The 20,485-nt window shown below is 28.7% G+C and overlaps 1 protein-coding gene across 1 annotated transcript; it reads right to left on the reverse strand.

Moving 5' to 3' along the window:
- Positions 1 to 4,875: 4,875 nt before the first annotated feature.
- LOC129967045 (mucolipin-3-like) lies at positions 4,876 to 7,926 on the reverse strand. Its single transcript, XM_056081684.1, has one exon. It carries the CDS (start codon positions 7,561 to 7,563, stop codon positions 5,707 to 5,709), a length of 1,857 nt encoding a protein of 618 aa, XP_055937659.1. The 5' UTR covers positions 7,564 to 7,926; the 3' UTR covers positions 4,876 to 5,706.
- Between the last annotated feature and the right edge of the window lie 12,559 nt (positions 7,927 to 20,485).

A 20,485-nucleotide genomic window follows, 5' to 3' on the forward strand; every position in this document is an offset into this window, starting at 1 on the left:
TATATAATATAGATATGACTATACAATAAAAATAGAATCTATTCAGTCAGTCTTTTTTTAATTCTTTTTTCTAACATGCTTTTTACATTTAAAAAAATTGACAAAAATAGTGCATTTTTCAAATAAATACTGTTGCTCAATTACCACATATTTTTTTCTATGTTAATTAGAATGCATATGCAATAATTTTATATATTAATATGCTATTTTTCAGGGAAAATTATTAAATGCTTTACAAATATTGAATTTAAACTCATCACTCATATATAAAAAATCAATCTCTATTTCATTTTCTGTAATGATTTAAAATTATCGTCTAATGGTTCATCATATAAAACAATTGCAGCTCAAGTGTCATCCTCGTTATCTGACCGCGGTTCAAAATTACGAGGTCAGTCCCAAAATAGTCCTAGTGTTGCTTTAAAATGGGACGTTAATATAACTAAACTAAACCCTGATATCTGTTTGGCTGGTAGCTAGCCACCAAAGTGATTAACCTGCTTCAGTAGTGGATTTTGACAAAATCAGATCACCATTTTGTGTAAAATCGATTGATAACGAGACACTAACGTGAACTAACTTAATTTACGCTTTTAACTTCATGTTTATTTTTATAGTGAATTTGAAGTAGTACCTGTATTATTTATTGCATCCATAACATTTATTTTTACAGAGAATATATTTTATTATTGATAATGTACAAATATTATATCATTTTTCTAATAACTCTATACCACTGAATCTATTTTTTATTTCATATATATATATATATATATATATATATATATATATATATATATATATATATATATATATATATATATATATATATATAATTCGAGTAGTAATATTGCAATTTAATTTTAGATTGCATTATTTTTTCAAAAAAGACTCATTGGAAAATGTCTGCAAGTATTTTTTCTCAAGTTAAATTTTTTTTTAAATGATGCAATTGTTTCTCGAAAACGTTAAAAATCAGTGTTCGAGAGCTTGGCGGCTTCTTGAAATATCAGAATATGCATTTTCATCACTCTCTTCTTAATAATGATCGTTCAGAAACGATTTGAAACTATAAAATTACGTTATTACAATATTATTATTATTATTATTATTTTTCATTCCGCGAATTCAAGTAAAGTATTTGTCAACAATTTTCGACTAACTCCCCCACCTCTACCCGAATTAGATAATTTTTTTTATTAAAATAATGTGGATATCGATTTGAATCTCTTATCAGATATCATGCATTCTAGAGAATTGCAAAGATTTCGCTAAGATTTAAAAAAATAAAATCGTGTGTTAAAAGCATAAGCAAATTGCAAGCATTTATTGAAAGGCATTAAAATATCACTTGCTTTTCTTTTGTCAAAAATTATTTCATAATCTAATTCCTGTTATCTCTACTGATAATAAAAATAAATGAGTTTGTTTTGAGAATTTACAAACTAAATCATTTCATCTAACTACCAAACTTAGCACATAATTTGCAGAATAAAAATATGTTTCTCTGAGCGATTTTATTAATTTTAATTAATTAAAAAATAAGCGAATTTTTGACGTCATATATATTTTTTTTAATCAATTTTAATAACATATTTGAAATGTATTTTACAACAACCAATTTCATTGCAAAAAAACTTAAATCGTTTCGATCGTTTCTTCTAATTTTTATCATCACAAATTTTTTTTCCATTCTTGATTATCAAAATATGATGATTCGGACTAATTTTCCATGTTGAGTAAGCTTCAGTATAAGATGTGTTTTTTTATATTTTTGAAATTTTGTGCTTAAAATTAGAGGAAAAGTTTTTAAAGTACGCCTATCTTTAAATACTACTGCCTTTTCTTGCGGAATTGGAAGTATCAAGACATAGACTAAGAATTAGAGAAATGCATAATACAATGAACAAAACGGTGTAAAACAGTACGAGTTATATATCTATCAAACTTTGAAGTTCAGAAATATTTTGCTAAGGAAGCCTTTAAAACTAAGTTGTGCAAAATATATATTGAAACATTTTAAAAAATTTTCTTTGCTTTAAAAAGAAAGAAAGAAATTTTTGTGAATAAGTCTGTAATGTTAAAAATTCACCACCGACTTCGCATGTACATCGAATAGATTTTGAGGCTCCTCTAGGCACAAAACGATTGCCTCCAATGCTTGTGCGGAAAACCTGACCCGTCTGGGATCAAGTAGACCCTTGTCCAACGACCTGTCCGCCTGCAGTCGGGGCACGCTTTCCCCCCTGGACCCTCTCTTGCGGTTTTCTGGGGTGCTTTGATGCCTATCCAGTTTACCGATAAATTGTTGATAAACTAGACAGGCATCAAAGGAAAACCACAAGAGATGGTCGAGGGGGTGGAGAAGCGGCCCCGTTTGCAGGCGGACAGGTCGTAGGAACGCCACTAAAAGGGCTTGCTCTCTTCGGATTGGCAATAAAGGTAGTTACAATCCCCGGTAGTAATTCCAAGCTTATAGGCTCCGGCTATAATGTAATCGCACAGGCTAGGAATGCCCAGAACTGATGGCTGACTACCGATTTTGGTGACCAACATGGTAAGTCGAAAAATAGTTTATCAATATATATAAAGACTACATTCTCAGAAGCTAATAACGTGATTCCAGTTATTTTCAAACAATGTTTATTAACCTCCACCATGGAAAAAAAATGAATGAATGAAAGAAAAAAAGAAAAGTAGTAACAGTTTCTACTCAATAGAAACTTGTTGAATAATAATCCTTCCAATTCTTGCTTAAAGCTTTTCCACAATTATTTTTTCCTGTAACAAACCCTAAGAAATTAACATAAAATAATGTTTAACGTTTTTGAAGTAGATTCTGCTAATATTACACCTCATATGATCCGCAGGAGTTTACAGGCTCCATAACATTAGAAAAAAAAAGTTGGAAAATTAATGTATTTCAATGAAGAAAAACATGAAAGACATAAGGATTACAAATTAAATCTCCCTCAACCGTTCTGCATAAACTGTAAACATTACAATGATTCCCGATAATCCAGTTGAGAAACCGTGCCAAATGACCAACTGAATTATCTAAAACGGAAGACACTATACATTATAGCCCACATGAAATATCAAAGAAGCACATACCGTTATCGGACAGCAGCCCCAAACCTAAACTTATTTGTACATGGCAACTCTCAAACACAGATTTCAAAAAAAGTAATAAGAGCCAATATCGATGGACGGATTTAAAACTTTTTATAACAGTGTTTTAAGTACTACAGTTTATAAGAAATATTTCAAATGACAAGCTGTAAAAAAGTTACGATATTTTCCCGCATGTTGAATTACACGGGAGTAAATTATTTTCTCAACCATTGTCCGACAGCTCGCTTCTGTCTCATTACTGTATCTTTTGCTTCGTTGAATTTTATCAAATTTAACACTTTCAACGCTACCAACGAGATATCTCGTCTTTCAGATACTTCCAATTAAATTGGTACCATTAAAGAGATTATATTTTGAATCTTAACACATTCATCGCTAAGGATGAATTAGATAAAAACGCCATGAAAAGACTAATATCAAAGGAAGTATCTGAAAGACGAAATATCTCGTCGGTAGCGTTGAAGCCTTTAAATTTGCGAATTATTTCGTGAAAACAATTTTCACAGTTTTAACTTCCAATATTAACATGCTTTACTTTTCACCATTATAAGAATTAAATTTTTTTAAATAAGCTTTCTCATTACTATATGTATTTGGGGCAAAGTGCAACTAAATTCCAAGTACATACCCTATGTACCTTCTCTATCAAAATGAAAAAGGAGCTCTTATATTATATACCTTTTTCAAAAGTGTTCTCCTCCCCTCCGTAGTAGTTCATAAACAAATATACTTAAACAAAGACAATTTATTTATACTCAAAAAATTAATATTTATTTATTTAAATCAGATCCAGAAGTATATTTACAATTTATACAATTAGAATCAAATCAGAATACGTCATTACAATAAATATAAATATGCTTACAATTAATGACTGACTAACTTTTAAAACATTAAATCAATTACTCAGGGTTTTTTTTTTTTTTTTTTTTGCACTCTGTTTGATTTTTTGATTAAAGAAAATTATATACATATATTTTAAATAAATACTTCAAATCAGTTATCACAGTTACAACAAAATTTGAACAAAGACAAAATAAGAAAAAGTAATCATGTGCTTTTTCAACATCTAAAAAAACTACTATATTTAAACAAAAAACTTCATGATACCACATTAGATTTTTAAATGTAAAAATTAAAATTTCCTTTCATATAGTCAACTGAGGATTGATTATTCAAAAAAGAAAGAAAAAAAATTATAATACATTTCAAACACAGCATCATTCTGAAAAATACTTTTCATACTTAGAGATAACTAAAATAGTATTATTCCTCAGTGAAATTACATTAATTTCATCATTAAATCATATTAAAATAATTTTCATGGATCATAAAACTGTTTTTTTAAGTTTTACATAATGAACAATAAAATAAAATTATTAAACATTTATTAAAATTTTTAAAAAATTAAAATTTATTTTCAAAGAAAAAGTCATAAATTAAACTTAAAAAGTTTTTAATACATCAAATGTTAATAATTAACATATATAATAAATTAAAAAGTTTACAAAAATAATAGCATTTTTCATAGAAATATGAAGCAGAAATAAATTTGATTTTATTTGTGATTCAAACATATCCATTCTAATGATATGAAATAAATGACTAGTATTAGTGAATACTATACATATATACAATTCAATAAACATTTGCAATTTCTTGTACATTAATCATATGATATATAATGTATGTGTATATAAATTAATCACATTATATGTACTTACATTAATAGAATTCAAAAATTTTGATTAGAAATTAAATAGGGAAAGAAAGATAAAAAATTTTTTTATCAAGTTTTAATCAAGGTGCAATTTAGAATACCATGAAATTGTCTATGAAATTTAGCAATAACTTGCTTTACTTATTAATAGTATTTCATTACCTTACTAAAAATATTTATTTAAAAAATTTATTAATATAAAAATGTTTATTTTGTCGGATGCATTGTAATCTATTTACAAAACCCAATTTTAAAAATAGAAACAAATTCTAAATTTATAACCAATTTTAAAAGGACATAAAGCATAAACAGCAATGCATACAGCAATTAGTCCAAACAAAACACATTTAAAAATCTGCTTTACATCAAAATTAAACATTTCAAACAATTTTAAATCTTAATTATTTTAGAATTTTTAAAACATAATTCATGATTATTTGACAACACATTTTAAATTTCTTAAAATGGGGGGGGGGGGGGAATTTGTTTATTTTATGAAGAGGAGAGCCACAAAATTATATAGGAACATATTTGAAAAATAATCTTGCACAGTAAAAGCTAAAAACTAATTTTATAACAGATTTTTCTTTTTTAATATATACTTATTCATTATTTTGATATAAGTGTTAAATTACTTTAAATATAATAAAGAAATTCCTTACATTTATACTCATCAGATAAATATATACAATAAAAAAGGTTTCAATATAAAATCTGTAAGTATTTTCTACTTCTTATAAATTAAAATTGATCCACTAAAAGATTTTCAAACAGCACTTTTTACTATTCAAAAATAAATGTATAATATTTCTAAAATTGCAAGAAATTATAAAAACCTAAAAGAACAAAGATCAGAGCCTTCCTCTATCTTTATAAACAGACCAGGAATGCTTTAGCCAATTCCAAAATTGTATGAAGTGATTGACATTATTTCCAGATGCATATGATAATGGATTAATAGGTGGTAATGGTTCAGATGCTAAAAACGTCTCTACTGTGGTGTGTGGTGGTGCACCATAAACATATATATGTTTAATTGTTTCAAAAGTATCCATTATCACAGATATAAACAATGATACAACTATATAAATAAATACAACAAGAAAAGCATAAAGAAAAAGCCTTGAGAACCACCAAATCAAAGCGTGCTGTGTGTCTAGCAGAGCAAAGGTTGCAAACATGTCATCTCCATTCATAATAGAAAAAAGACACTCTGCTGTTCGACTCAACGTACGAAACTTAATATGGTATGGAGATAAAACAATCCAGCTGCAGAAACAGGATCCCACAAACAACATTACTGCACAAACCAGAAATCTTAAGACATTTGGTAAGGCTCTTTTCACAGTGAGAATTAACATATTGTATTTTGGGAAAAATCCCAAATATCTCAGAATTCCAATCCAAATAAATAAATTCCCAACTCCAAGCAGGACTGAGCATCTGGCATACTCGGCACCTTCAGAACTTCGCTCTTCTATCTGCATCTTGACAAGAGATCCAGCTACAAGCAATATATCACTAACAATAATGTTCACATACCAAAAGTCAATGAAATCCAGTAGCTCACAAAAGGAGATTTCTTTTTGGTAATACTGCTTAAAAAAGTTGTATGTCTCTTTTGCCAGCTTATATCCAGCATACAGTGACCGTGCACAGAGAATAGCAGATATAACACTAAACATTATAACAAAGCTGTTTAATAATTGCCTCAGCATATAATACAATGTTTCACCTTGATCTTCTATCTTGGAATTAACATGGCAACTAAATTTAGTGGAACGGATGGTTAGTTTTATAACTAACTGTCCATCATGTTCAGTGTTATCATATTTTACCAATAATTTTAGACTGTAACACTCGGGGAAATCTAGTTTGTTTAAAGATTTTATAAAAATAGTTTTTAATCTAAGTTTTAGTTTGGCATTATTCAGAGTTTTAAAATTTAATGTGTGGTTTGATTGTTCAAGGAATGAGGCCATAGAAAAATTTTCCCATAATGGATCACCACTGGGATAAAGAGGTGGTATAGTTAAACAGCGTTCTTCTAATAAATCAGTAACTTGTATTGTAAGGTTCCCAGCAAAAACTTGACCATCGAATTGACTGATACAAAATTCCATTTCAGTTAAATTATTGTCCTTGTTATCATATCCAAAAGGTCCTATGGCTAAGGAATCGATTTTGGAATACTGTTTAATTACATTATCAATATGGTCATAAAAATCGGGGACAGTATAAACAGCATAAGGTCCATTTGGTGGATATACAGCCACATCTGCGCTCCAGTCCTTTAATAATATTCGGCTTATGGCCGTTGTCATGTCTAAATGTTGCTGCATATACCCAAAACTATGAAAACCGAAAAGATTCACTTGTATTGTTGCCAGGATGATATTTACAACTTGCACACACAGCTTCCAAGGGAATTTTCCTCTCTGCTTCCATTTTTCAATAGGGTTCATAAAAAATGATGTTAACTTCTTTCGCATTTGCTTACTAGCTGTTGTGATGTCATCATTCGATATAATTTCGGCCTCTTCAAGGAAACTATTGACAGAACCACCATCATTAAAACCAGAAGAATTTGTTGAGTTGCTGAGGAAAACATCACCAGAAATTTCAACATACGGAGATTCATAAGTCATTTGCCTTTCTGCGCCTTTGTTAGTACAGCCTTCATAATTTAAATTGTTTGGATTAACCATTTTCGAAACAAAAGATTCACATTCCTGCTCATTCGAATTTAAAAACTTTTTCTCATTAATTAAAAAAAATACAGTAATTTTCTGAAAAACAATCAGACATTTCACCGTCAGTCATTCGATTAGCATAGCAGATACTTGGATCTATCAGCTGTACAGTGATAAACAAATAATCCAACGAATTAGCAGAGTTGAGTTGAACTCTTACAGAAGAAACGAAAACTTTTTATGTTTTGCATATGAATAATGTATAAGCTTTTAAACTTAACACTTTTCAAACACTTTCAAAGCAAATATTGCACGAAACAGAAACAATTTGTCCAAATATATTTTCTGTATAAAAAGTCTTCTCAACCTGTATGATTATAAAAGGTAAAAGAGATGGCGCAAATGTAAGCAGGAAATGAAATCACGAGGCATTATCTGAACTAATCAGATAAGTTTTAACACCTATTATTTTATCTGCCTACTACAGAATTTACTTCAGTGTCTCTTATCGCAAATGTTCATCTTCCTATCAAAAATGTAGAATTTGCTCGACTAGAATATGGGAAATAGATATGTCAAACTGTAAAATAATAAGGCAAATACAACAAAAAATAAGTACTATGAGATTATTAATAAAGTAAAAAGTCAATGAGAGAAATATTGATACAAATGCAAATAATTAAAAAAAATATATAAGACAAAATCTCATTATTATGCCTAATTCAGGGTTTCTTTAAGAATGGGTTGCCTCTACAAATGTTGCCTTTCCTCCCAGTTATTTTTCCTTTCAGAGTATCTATATTTTGTTGCTACTGCTTAGATTGTTAAAAGAATATTCTCGATGTAAAATTTATAGTATGAAATTTTTAATTTTAGTTATTTACTAGTCGCCTTTGGTGACCAGTTACTTCGCTAGGGATATGGATTATATTTAATTTCATTTAAACATTTTAGATAAAACCATGCCAAAGATTCAAAAATAATTAAAGCTGTGGTAATTGTCAGCAATTAAAGCAGTATTAGTTTAATTATCTTAAGTGTGCCTTAAGATAATTAAACTAATACTGCTTTAATGGTTGCGAGTTCGAACCCCACCGGCCGAAGATTCCCCGCGTGCTTGGTGGCTGACGCGCGTTAAATCTGTCGTGGTCACAAAGTCCTCCATGTCGAGAGTAATACCACTGGGGGTACTGGATCAGGGGTGATCGCTCTCTGATTCAGGTCTAAATTACGATCTGTGTTTGAGTGAATGAAATGCGTGAATGAAGTCCGCCCCGTAAAAAGGGTTGTGACGTGTGTGTAGCTAATCGTTCTCTTGGCCCTAGATGGCGCTACTATAGAAACAAGAGGCGCTTCCCCCCCCCCCCCCCGGCTTAAATCCGCTGTCTTCGAACAGCGGGCTTGCCTATGGCAAGTGCCATAAGAAACAACAACAACAAGTGTGCCTTTTTTTTTCTGTACATGAATTTTTCTAATGGCAGAAATTCCCAGGATATCACAGCACTATTAAAAGCATAAATATTTGGCTCATTTATCTTTTAAATTTCAGGATGTTGTAAATTCATATTTTTATTTGTCTCGTGAACTACACAGATAATAAGCAGATTCATTCTTTCTTAGTTTTTCAGCAATGGAAGAAAAACACGCGATTAAATATTTGACTAAGAAATAAAAAAAGTTCAATTTCAATTCAGCAACGTAATTTATATTATTGAAAATTGGGAAAAAACATTTTTAAAATTTGGCAAGATTCAGTAAAATTTTACGCGAGTATTAAATTGATATCATTAGAAAGAAAATATCTTAAATTTTGAAATGATGTAAATTTCACTTATTTACCAAAATATTTTCTGAAATTATTGCGGAAAAACAATAAAATTCAACATAATTTTTAATTATTTTATTATCAATAAATTAAGAGGAGAACCATATTTTTTAAATAAGTGAAAAAAGAAAAACTTTCGTTCCTGGCTACGAAGTTTTCAAAGCTAGAGTATTACAATAATCTAATAATTCGACTAAGGTTCAGTCTTTCAATCAAAGCGATCGTTTTCGAAAAAGAAAAAAAAAATATTGTTGAAATTGCGATTTTTTTCCAAAATCGTAATAAGCCAGTTCATAGGCGACGGTCATAGAGTTGAAATAGTGATAGAGGGACTGCTACACTGTTTTGGTGTAGAGCAAGATAAAATCATGTGACTTCGGGAGAGAATTTGTATTCGTTGTAACTGCATTCTCAATTCTTTATTATATTTCAATGGCAGACTATTTCTTACTTTTAACTATTCAATTTTAAAGCTTATTTAAGCCATGATTAACTCTTGCTGTGGATGCAAAGAAAAAAAAATCTTCTAAAGATAGTCATGTATCATTTCACAGCTATGTACAATAAACATATTCTATTTATATCCATTTTAAGTCAGTTTAAAATTTCGTAACTTGAATCATTCTGTGATTTTGATGTTATAACGAAATAATATTTCATAGTTTGGTTTAGTTATTGTATTTAATTTAGTTAACTTGTTATTAAGATTCATTTAAACTGATATAACTGCATTATATTTTGCTACTCACTTTATTTTTATCTCAATTGTGTTGCACGCGCTTGGCATGTTTTTTTTTCTCTCGGCAATACAAGTGTATATATAAATATTATTGATCAATTAATAATTGTATATTTATTTTAATGTAAATAAATTTCCTTATTACTTCTAATATGTTGTGCCTTTTTTACCATAAATATTCGAATTGTATTTTACCGTGAACGATATTAAATTAGCATTGTGAATGAAATAGTGAAACTTAAATGTGTGTTTTATTGAAAATGTTATATAGTAAAGCTTCATAAATGTGCTAGTAATAATTGCATGTTTCTATAAATTTTAATTAAGACGAAAAAGAAATTAGGGATATTCTAAAAATAAAAACTATTAAAGAAAGAAATGCTATTTTTACAGATAATAATTTTGTCTGAATGTCAACATTTATTAATAACATGGGGTATTACACGACTCTAAAATCACTGTTTTCGTAAAAATTTCGATTTTCTTTATTATCTTAATATATATAAATTACTTGTCACGTTGTTTGTACGTGATGGACTTCTAAACTACTTAACCGATTTTAATCAAATTTGCACACCGTGTGCAGTTTGATCTAACTTAAAAGATAGGATAGCCCTTTTTTTGAATTTTTAATTAGAATTTTAATTATTAATTAAAAGCTAACTTTCCCGCCAAAAAATCTTTTCATTTTCCCCACCGCCAAATGAGTACGGCTTCAGTTTTTCCCCCAACAGTCATGAGGCTAGGCTTATTTTTCGGCTGATTATTTGAAACGATTCTATTTATTTTCTTAATGTTTGATGCATTTAAAATTAAGCATTGTTAATTAATCGATCTTTCAGATTCATTCTTACGTACTTTTGAATTAAAATAAAACAGAATGAAGGAAATTAAATATTTCTAATCTGCATAGCGTTACTGGCGTAGAAAAACTCAAGCATTTGCGTTACCGTAACTGTCGTTGAAAGTTCACGCATGCGCGTTGTGTTCTGATTGTTGACATGGCAACCATTATGAACGGATGATTTAAATTATTTTTAGGTTAGTTGTATGTTTTTGTAATTAAATTGTATTTATGTTAGTTATATATTTTTTGTATACGCTTATAGTTTTAAGTACATCGTTTTTTTTTAGTTTTTTTTAACCTGTTTTCAACCGATTATTTTAAACGATTCGTTTTATTTCCTTAGTGTTTGATGCATTTAAAATTAAACATTGTTAATTAATCGTTCTGGTCATAATGAATCTGGGAATATTTTGTTGACAAATTCTTGAAATATTACATAAATTAGGAAAGATATTCTTTAGTGCCCACAAAGTTTAAACCCTCAGTGACTGTTTTCAGTAATCATATTACAAAAAAATTCTTTGTTTCAGTAAAAAATATTATTATATTAATTGCAGATTAATCCTTTTTACTTTAATTTATAGTATAAATTCTAAGGGAACTAACAGAAAATTAGAGAGATACATATTACGTTATGACTGAAGGCGTTTATAATATTTTGAGAGAATTATATGACTATCAAAATTTGAAGTTTTATAATATTTTGATGAAGAAGCTATTAAAGTAGGAATTGCATAAAATATTTAATTATTAAAATTTCAACGAACATTAAGATTGGCGAACCTCTTGGTCGCCAAAGGCGGCTAGTTTTGTATAAAAGTCAACACATTTAAGATTCCAAAACTGATTTAATTTTATTTCTGCAGTAGTTAGAAGCAAGTTACCAGCAAAATTATAAACCAGAGGTAAAATATTTAAAACTGATATTAACAAGGGGAAGGCACGAGGTTTAAAATTGAGTTCGAGATGAGATTTTGTATAATGGTAGTATACATTTAGAATGTTCATTCATGATAATATTAAAGCTCTAGCCAGCCAATTTCGAGGAAATAGCCCTGAAACTTTCAAATTAGATTATATACTATAATGTGTTACCGTGAACGAGTGTTCGAGTAGTATAGGGCTTAGGCCACTGACGAAGCATTCACGAGACCCGGCTTCGATCCTGGTCTAGTATTTTTTTTAATTTTCTTTCTAAGTTATTTCAAAATAATTTAATAGCCTTAATTAATATCTTTTTCATTTTTTTATGCAAAAATAAATTTTTATTTTCCTAATTCTTAGATCATAATTTAATTTTTAGAAAGAAAAATAATTATACATACAAATAAATTTTTTTTTTTAAATATTCAGAAAAAAAAAAGACTTGGGTTACTTTTATAATCTGTTTTTATAAAAGTTTTTTTTTTATCTGTTTGAGATAATGATAGAAGTATTTGAACATGTAATGTAAAATTAAAAGATGGTTTTAGGTAAATGAAAGAAATAAAATGTTTACTTAAAGAAGAAAAAGAATCACTTTTAATTAATTCAAATGAAAAAGTAAAAAACTAAACCTGATTTAAATCAACAAACTCAGCTATTGTTATGAAAAAGAAAAATTATTTTCGAAACAAGTTTGCTTAGTTTTTGGTTAGTAGAATGATAATCACAAACAAGAAAAGAAAAAATAAATAAATAGACTTTTCAGAAAACGAAAAGCGACCAGATCCATTGCCGGGAAGCAAAAGATTGCGCGCCAGATTTTGATTAAGATGGCGATTTTTTGGCGATATGTCGCCAAAAAAGGTATTCTTACTTTCAGATTCTACCTAAGTCACGTGACGCATTCTGGCACACTTGTTCGATAAGAAACATACGACTAGCTCCCTCCATTTATATATCAGCTCTATGGCGACGGCAGAGGTTCATTGTCGGGGAGGGGGGAGGCAAGAAAAATCCGACACGAGGCAAGCAAAATTTCTCCAGTTTGGCTTCAAAATAGCTCATAATAATTAATTTTACATTTAATTAAAACTAAGTGTTATTTAGTTTTTTTTTTTTTTTTTTAATTCAGATACTGACCTTTTTTTCTCATTGCTGAAAATTTGCAAAGATATTTGAGAAAAAAAAAAAATGTTCTGAGCTTCTTTTACTGACCATGAAAAGATTGTCAATGTTTGAGTCTACTTTTTATAAGATTTTTGAAACTTAATTGCACTTGTATCTAATTCTAGAAAAATATAGTTATATTTCAATCTTGAAAGTAATACAGGTAGAAACACAATTCGCTACACTAAATTACCTAAATTTGTTGTAGCATGATTTTGGGAATATTTAATCGAAGTTTAAGGAGGAATATGTTTTTAATTACTTTAAATTTGGCCTACATTTTACACAGTTCTTGATTTTCTGAATTTTTTAATACTTATAAAATATTTCATTTACATCAAAAATGAATTAATCGAATAGTACAGTAATTTATAAATTTCCGATACTGGATAATGATAACATAAGCCAAATAGTACTTTATAAAATGAAATAACTAATTCCAAATATTTGTAAGTAGTCTTCTTCGTTAATTAATTTCCTTGAAAGGGAGCAATGTATCTGTAATATATACTTAATTATATAAAAAGAATTAATGTATGAGGCAACGCAATAGGAAACACGAAAAAAATAATAAATTCTATGTTTACTGTTATAATCCTCTTCCAAAAAAAGCAAAAAAAAAAAAAAAAAAAAAAAAAAAAAAAAAAATCCTTTATTATTGACAGCGATATCGTGAAGAATTTTAGAGCTCACTTCGTTTCAAGCTAGAATTGTTGATGAAATAATTTCCTATTCATTCTTTCCTTTCTTCATTCTCACTTCTAAGATCAAGTTACTTGATTTTGTTGAACTAATTCGGGGTGCTTCACACTCGTGTGTCTTCTAAAATAATCAATGTAAAAAAGAAAAAAAAAAAAAAAAAAAAAAAAAAAAGGAGAAAAAACGATACTAAATATTCAACTTTGTTCAATTCAATGAACCAATGCATGCACTTATCATGAAGACTATATAAAATGACTATAGACGATTGTAGAAACTATTCAAAAGGACAAAATAAATTTTTCAGAAATCCAGAATAATTAATAAAAAAATATTCGATGTTTCATCAAAAAATCGACTTTTTTAGCGTAGTCACCTAAGTAAAACAATTTTTAAATAAGGATTAAAATAACAAGCAGCAGTTTAGATGTATTTCAAGTCCGAGGCAAATAAACTCGCGCGCACGAAAATTTACTACAATAAGGCCGCGAACTATGTAGAATACGGCAAAGATACGATGATGTTATTGTTTCTTAAGAATGTTTGCGAAAATATTTTGTAAATTTATACGCAAATTTGTTTTTATTTAATGTTTATTAAAGTATGAAAAATACACAAATTAAACATTAATTTCTCTATATTAAATCTATCTATCTATCTATCTCTCTCTATATATATGTAGTAACCAATCTAAAGTAAGAAATATTTTGAAAACGAAACGAAATAGTTTCGGAATTGCAACTAAAAATTATTTCTTATTCAAACTAAAACCAAAAAAGAAACAGGAAAAACATCATAATATTTAGAGAGCGCAAATGATATATATGAATATTCTATGATTAACTATTTTAATAATCGTTTTATCAAGCATTTTTATCCAAAGACTGTCAAAAATTTAAAAGCATTTGAATTTATATTTTGCCATGAAAAGTAATTAAAAGAAAAAAAAAAGTGACGAAGAAAAAAAAATATGTTCCTTGATTGCATAGTTATAATACTGAAGGTAGAATCTGAAAACTTTAAGTGTTAATTTATTTAACAAGTTAAGTGCATATTTGATAAACTTTTTTTAGTGTTGATAAAAAAGCTATTATATTACATATATGCATATTTTGTGTTTAATTGCAATTGATAATATTTCATAAGTGAAATAAATGTAACCTAATAAATTAGATTGCAAAAAAAGCAGATATTTTACTGTTAAATAAACTTTGCTTACAATTATACAATTTGCTTAATCACAGTGAAACAAGTGAAATAAACTTATAAATTCCTTACTGAACAAGTAACAATTGGATGAATAAAATGGCGAATTTTCACCGAATTATCATCGCCCTATTCATGCATAATATAAAAGTTTCAATTTCTCTAATAATTCTACCGGCAAGCGATCGAAATTGTGAATGCAAACACATTTATTTTTCTTAAAACATGATACCATCTTAGACGAAAGACAATCTACAAAAATGCGACGTCTTATTCATTTACCAGATTGTTGCTTATTCTGCTAATAAAACGGAAATAATAAGCTGAATGAATGACATTTGAATCCGATGTCTGAAAGTCCGCGGAATTAACGTCGTCGATATCTGACCAAAAATTATCGCAAAATGCGACATTTTATTGGCTTGGCATCTTATTGCTTATTTTTCCAAATGTAATCAAACCGCTTCAGCTGTTATTTATATATTTTGATTGTTTACTATATATCAAATTTAAGAAGATTTTTAAATGATCACATTTCTTTAACATCTGGCTTTCTATAGCCGTCCTGAAGTGGTGAAAACTTTTGCCGAGAAAATTCTAAAACTCCCAAAGACGGCTGGGGGGCATGCGCTTCCCGCTTGCTGTCTTATTAACGAAACTTCTGAGCTAGTTACGTGAAATTGATATGATATTAATACTGAAAATTGTAGATTTCTATAACCCTTCAGTAGAAACAAACTAGACAGATGAAACTTTGCGCACTGCCTATTACTAGAATTGTAGTATGTACCAAATTTTATTATATATACAAAATTATATTTATGTATGCATGCATTTTCATACTGAATATGTATATTTTCTTATAATGAAATGATTTAGTTCATTTATTATGTTGTTTATTGCACAGATCGTATTGTTTTGCTATTATTTTTGCATTTATTTTTCTACTATAATTTTGTGCTTTTCTGTTGAATGTTTAAATCAATAAAAACTTTTCAATATTATTTTTGTTTTCATACTGACTGTCGAGATCAGCTCTTGAGCTGGTGCTTCCCTGTTTGCATAGATGGTCTGGATGGATTTAACTCACTCTTCTGTGATATGGAGTTTTGAAACCAGCTATGATCTCGATTTCGGGACAAAAGTCGAGAGCCTACTATCAGGGCAGCACCGTAGCCTCAAATATGGCATTTGAAATAATACTTAAAAAAATATTTTTATCAATACTGATATTGATAAAAAGTTTATTTTCTGAATTTTAAAAGAGTGCAAAAATTATTTTCGGACGTTACGGCGGAACATTTCGCTTAATTTTTACTTAATTGAAATTGTTACTAAAATTTATTCCGAGATGCACATACGGTGAACCTTCTGTCTATTTGAACTTTTTCCGCAGTGCACCAACATGCGCAATCATCTTTATTATTAGAATGGAATTGAAAAGCGTTATCTAAAAAGCTGGTGATTTAACCCTTGATTTAGTCTAAGATTCTGAATTTGTTTATCTTATCAGGTAGAGAACAACGGACCTCAACAGCATCTTTTGATAATAAGCTTGAGGTTGAAAGCTTTCTAAAGTGTCATTGTAGTTTTATCAATTTTAAAAATAAAAATAATAAAATATATGCCAGCAACTTCTAATATTTTTTTCAAACTTTTTAGTGTAAAGAAAAGAAGAAACACTCCTGCAGATTCAATTGAAGTCTGTATCTATGATAAGAAGACAATGGGGGATAGTTTTGTACTTTGGATTATAGTGATGAAATTAGAGCATGCAGTTGAAACTTACACTCATAGACCGATCGAGTTCAAAACTTAACATAGATCTACACTTTGGTGTAAAAGTAAAATTATATACCAAATTTCATTTATATAGCTTATTATATTTTTGAGTGATTCTATTTACGTGCACAAGAGAGAAAAATAAAATAAATCGCGTCTGTTCACTGCTGAATTTTGTTCAAAATGAGACCTACAACTTTCGATATAAAGATTAGCATATAGAATTTAAGGTATTAGTTAATGCTTTTAATAAGACGGGGGCTATAAGACTATTGGGCTCTACTGTGAATTATTCACTTAGAGTTATGATTTTTTTTACACATATGTGTTAAAATCATATATGTCAAATATCTTTAAAAAATTATATATTATTAATTATATATTATTATTGCTATATTATTTTTAAAAAATAAAAAATATATATAATTTTTGAAATTTTAAAAATATTCCAGGTGACTTAATTTTTTAAAATTTTTTCTATTATTCTTTCCTTTTTATTTAGTTGGAACAAAATTGTGCATGATTTTATAATTTCAATCAAATCTTAATTTTTAGAAATAATTTTATGCGCATGCTTTGATTTTTCACAAGAATTATAAAATTTTTCTGAACTAAAATTGACTTTTATCTATCTAAAAAATAAAATATATATATATATATATATACATACCCTGTTTTTTTTTAATATCTGGCCGAAATGGTTATTATCTGTTTTATTTAATTTCCTCAAAAATTAAGATGCCTGAATTATTTTAGACTTTTAGATGGAATTAGAATAACTTGAGAAATTACATTTAAATTGACTTTTTCTTTTTACTCTAGTCTTTCCAGATGCTAATTTTAGTAAAATATACATTTATAATGCTATTTTTATTTAAATATGAATTTATATTTTAGTGATGAAACAATAAAAAGAACAATTCATATTTTTATCCACTTTTTCTTATTTCAAAGTCCACGGTCCCTTTAAGATTTGGGATTTCAGTGTAATGAGCATTGTTCAGATTATCGTTTACGAACCAACATTTCCTTACCGAAGGAATTTAACAGGTTGAGATCAAAGAAAATATTTTACTGCGATTAGTTCCAAATGCCTTTTCGCTTCTTTGTCTAGCACAACTTGACGCTTGAAATTACTCCGTGAAAGGAATATGAAGTTAGAAGAGATTCTTTTGAAAATAAACACAGAAAAATCAACAAATTAGCTGTTAATTAAAAGAGACAAGCTAAAGGCAAATTTGCGTAATTAGAAAAATAATATGGATGGAGAATATTATGGGATATATAGTAAAATGTGATTCCAGAAGCTTGTGAAATATTTTTATGACTGCTTATCGAAAACACATGGCTTATCGAGCCATCACCGATAAAGCGCTAAAAACTACTTAAAACGCATTCCAATACATGTGGCTTGCTAATAGAACATATTATAATATAAATTATAATTCAGAGAGACGTGTGTTTTATAAAATGTTAAAAAACATTCAGCTTTCCGTTTCGTTTTCAGCTAGAATGGTTTATAAAAAATCCACATATCTCCGTTCCTATTTATCGTAAATTAAACCAAACACAAGTCTGGAAACCCAAATAAATTAATTTAAAAATAAAACAATTAAAGAATTTGCGAATTTTATCCAAAAACTGCTTTTTAAATGTAGAGAGATACTTTAAACGACATTTTTTAGTAGACAGTCCCCCCCCTTTTTTATATACATTCAAGAAATCTTTTATTTGATTTTTGGAACTACTTTGAAGAATGGTTTTACACATAACTTTTTCTTTGACCGTCGAGGGCTTCAGTGCCTTAGTGGTAAATTCTCTGGAGAATTCCGAAATTCCATTTAAGAACCGCGATAATACGATATAAATTTGACGTTAAGGCTTTATTACTGACGGGTGTTGTCAGAAGCGAATGCCATTTCATATATCGCCCTCGTCATCTGAAAAATGCCAGTCTTTTTGAAATAGTTCATATGTTCCTTGTCAATCATTAATTTGCACAACAATTGAAAGATTATGAGTCATTGCGTTATTTTCTAGAAAGAACGCGAGTGGATTATCATCTACCATTTCATCTTTCCCGATACCTTCCAGAATCAATTTATCTCACCTAAGGAAAAATTTTCTTTTTCTTTTTGTTTTGTTTAAGGCACGGTGTTCTAGATTTTCTTTTGTGCAACCCCGTAAACGGAGAAAATTCGTCCCGACGAATATACCAGTGTTTGGCTGCACGAAATCGGTCAAATTCAAAGTGTTTTTGACGCTGCGATAATGCATCATGGAGAGCGCTTGGTCCAAACGATCAATGGATTATCTCTTCTGACGTATGCTTGAGAAGATAAGGCCATTACTTATGCAAGGTTAGAACAATACACTAGAACAAAAAGATCCAAGATTTCTTATTTCTCGTATTTTATCGTCAATCCTTGTCATCTTTGGCAACCAGTTGGTTTGTTGGGAACATTTCGTTTAAATCGCATTTAAATATTTTATTTATGACATTATATTCATAGCATTCTCAACAAATTATTTTTAGATATCAAACTGGGATATTTCAGATAGCTTCATATCGGTTTGTTTATCGAGTGCATGAATTACCCCAATCAAATCAAGTTAGATTCGTATGAAAATGAAACTGTGTCATCATCTGATAGCCTGTCTAAAATTGATAACTTAATTTCTTTTTTTCTCAAAAAATGAGTAAAAAAGTACGCAGTTTATTTCAGTATTGAAGTAATACACCAAATTTTATCTGCATTATATGAACACATAGCCGATATAATCATTTAGTATATCGGATATATTACTCAACATTTTAATAAGCTTATTTAATAGATTTCCCAATACATTTGTTGGAATAAAATAAGAAAGTTAAATGCGTAATGACATTGTCAAAAAATACGAGGGAAAAAAAACTCGATTCCTTTCAACAATGAAAAAATGGGATTAAATAATTTCTAACATAATAAATACAATTTAAATTTTCTTCCAACAATGAAAACTAATCTTTAAAAAAAAACAAAAGTTTCAAATGACAGGTAGAGAATGAACAAAAAAGAAACTGGTAACATTAAAAAGATTTGGTCTTGACTTTTAAAAATTAAAAAAAAAAAAAATTACTTTTATGCGTTAATATTTTCGAAAGTTACCAAAAAGAAGCGTAAAAATTGTAAATGATTTTTAATTAATTAAAATTTAAAGAAATTTGTTTAGAAGTACACATTTCGATCTTTTAAATTATATCTCATCAAAATTTGGTAGCTCTGCGTCCACAATCGATTTCCCAGCGCAACAATACACGCTCTCTTTTATTATTAATCGAGATGATGAATGTTTCAATTTAGAAATAAGAGAATGAAGTTGTCGTGTTGGACAACGCACATTTTGATATTGTCCGGAACAAAGAGTTAACTTCACGAGGGAAGTTTCACCCAACAAACAGGCATTCTTCATTGTTGTGAATTTTCTTGGTGGAACCAGAAATACGATTGAAATTGAACGCACCCGATACTACAAATCAAACATCTGGTTGCCAGAGGCGGCTAGTGCTACATGAATTGATATGCAATTTCTTTAACGTAAAAACCATTATTTGCATTCATTTAATCGAAGAAGACCTAGGGATATTACAGGAGAGGATCTGCACCTTATTGCATGTGTTATCTGCACTTAGCAATCAGTTCTTAATGGTTTTATTCCACTGCACTTCTAATATAGGAGTTCCGCACAAATATAAAATGCATATGAC

Source organism: Argiope bruennichi, chromosome 4 (assembly GCF_947563725.1).
Source record: "Argiope bruennichi chromosome 4, qqArgBrue1.1, whole genome shotgun sequence".
NCBI classification, from domain to species: Eukaryota; Metazoa; Arthropoda; class Arachnida; order Araneae; family Araneidae; genus Argiope; species Argiope bruennichi.

Excerpts from the sequence above, each read along its gene's own strand:
- LOC129967045 (XM_056081684.1), bottom strand. The coding sequence starts at position 7,563 with ATGGTTAATCCAAACAATTTAAATTATGAAGGCTGTACTAACAAAGGC.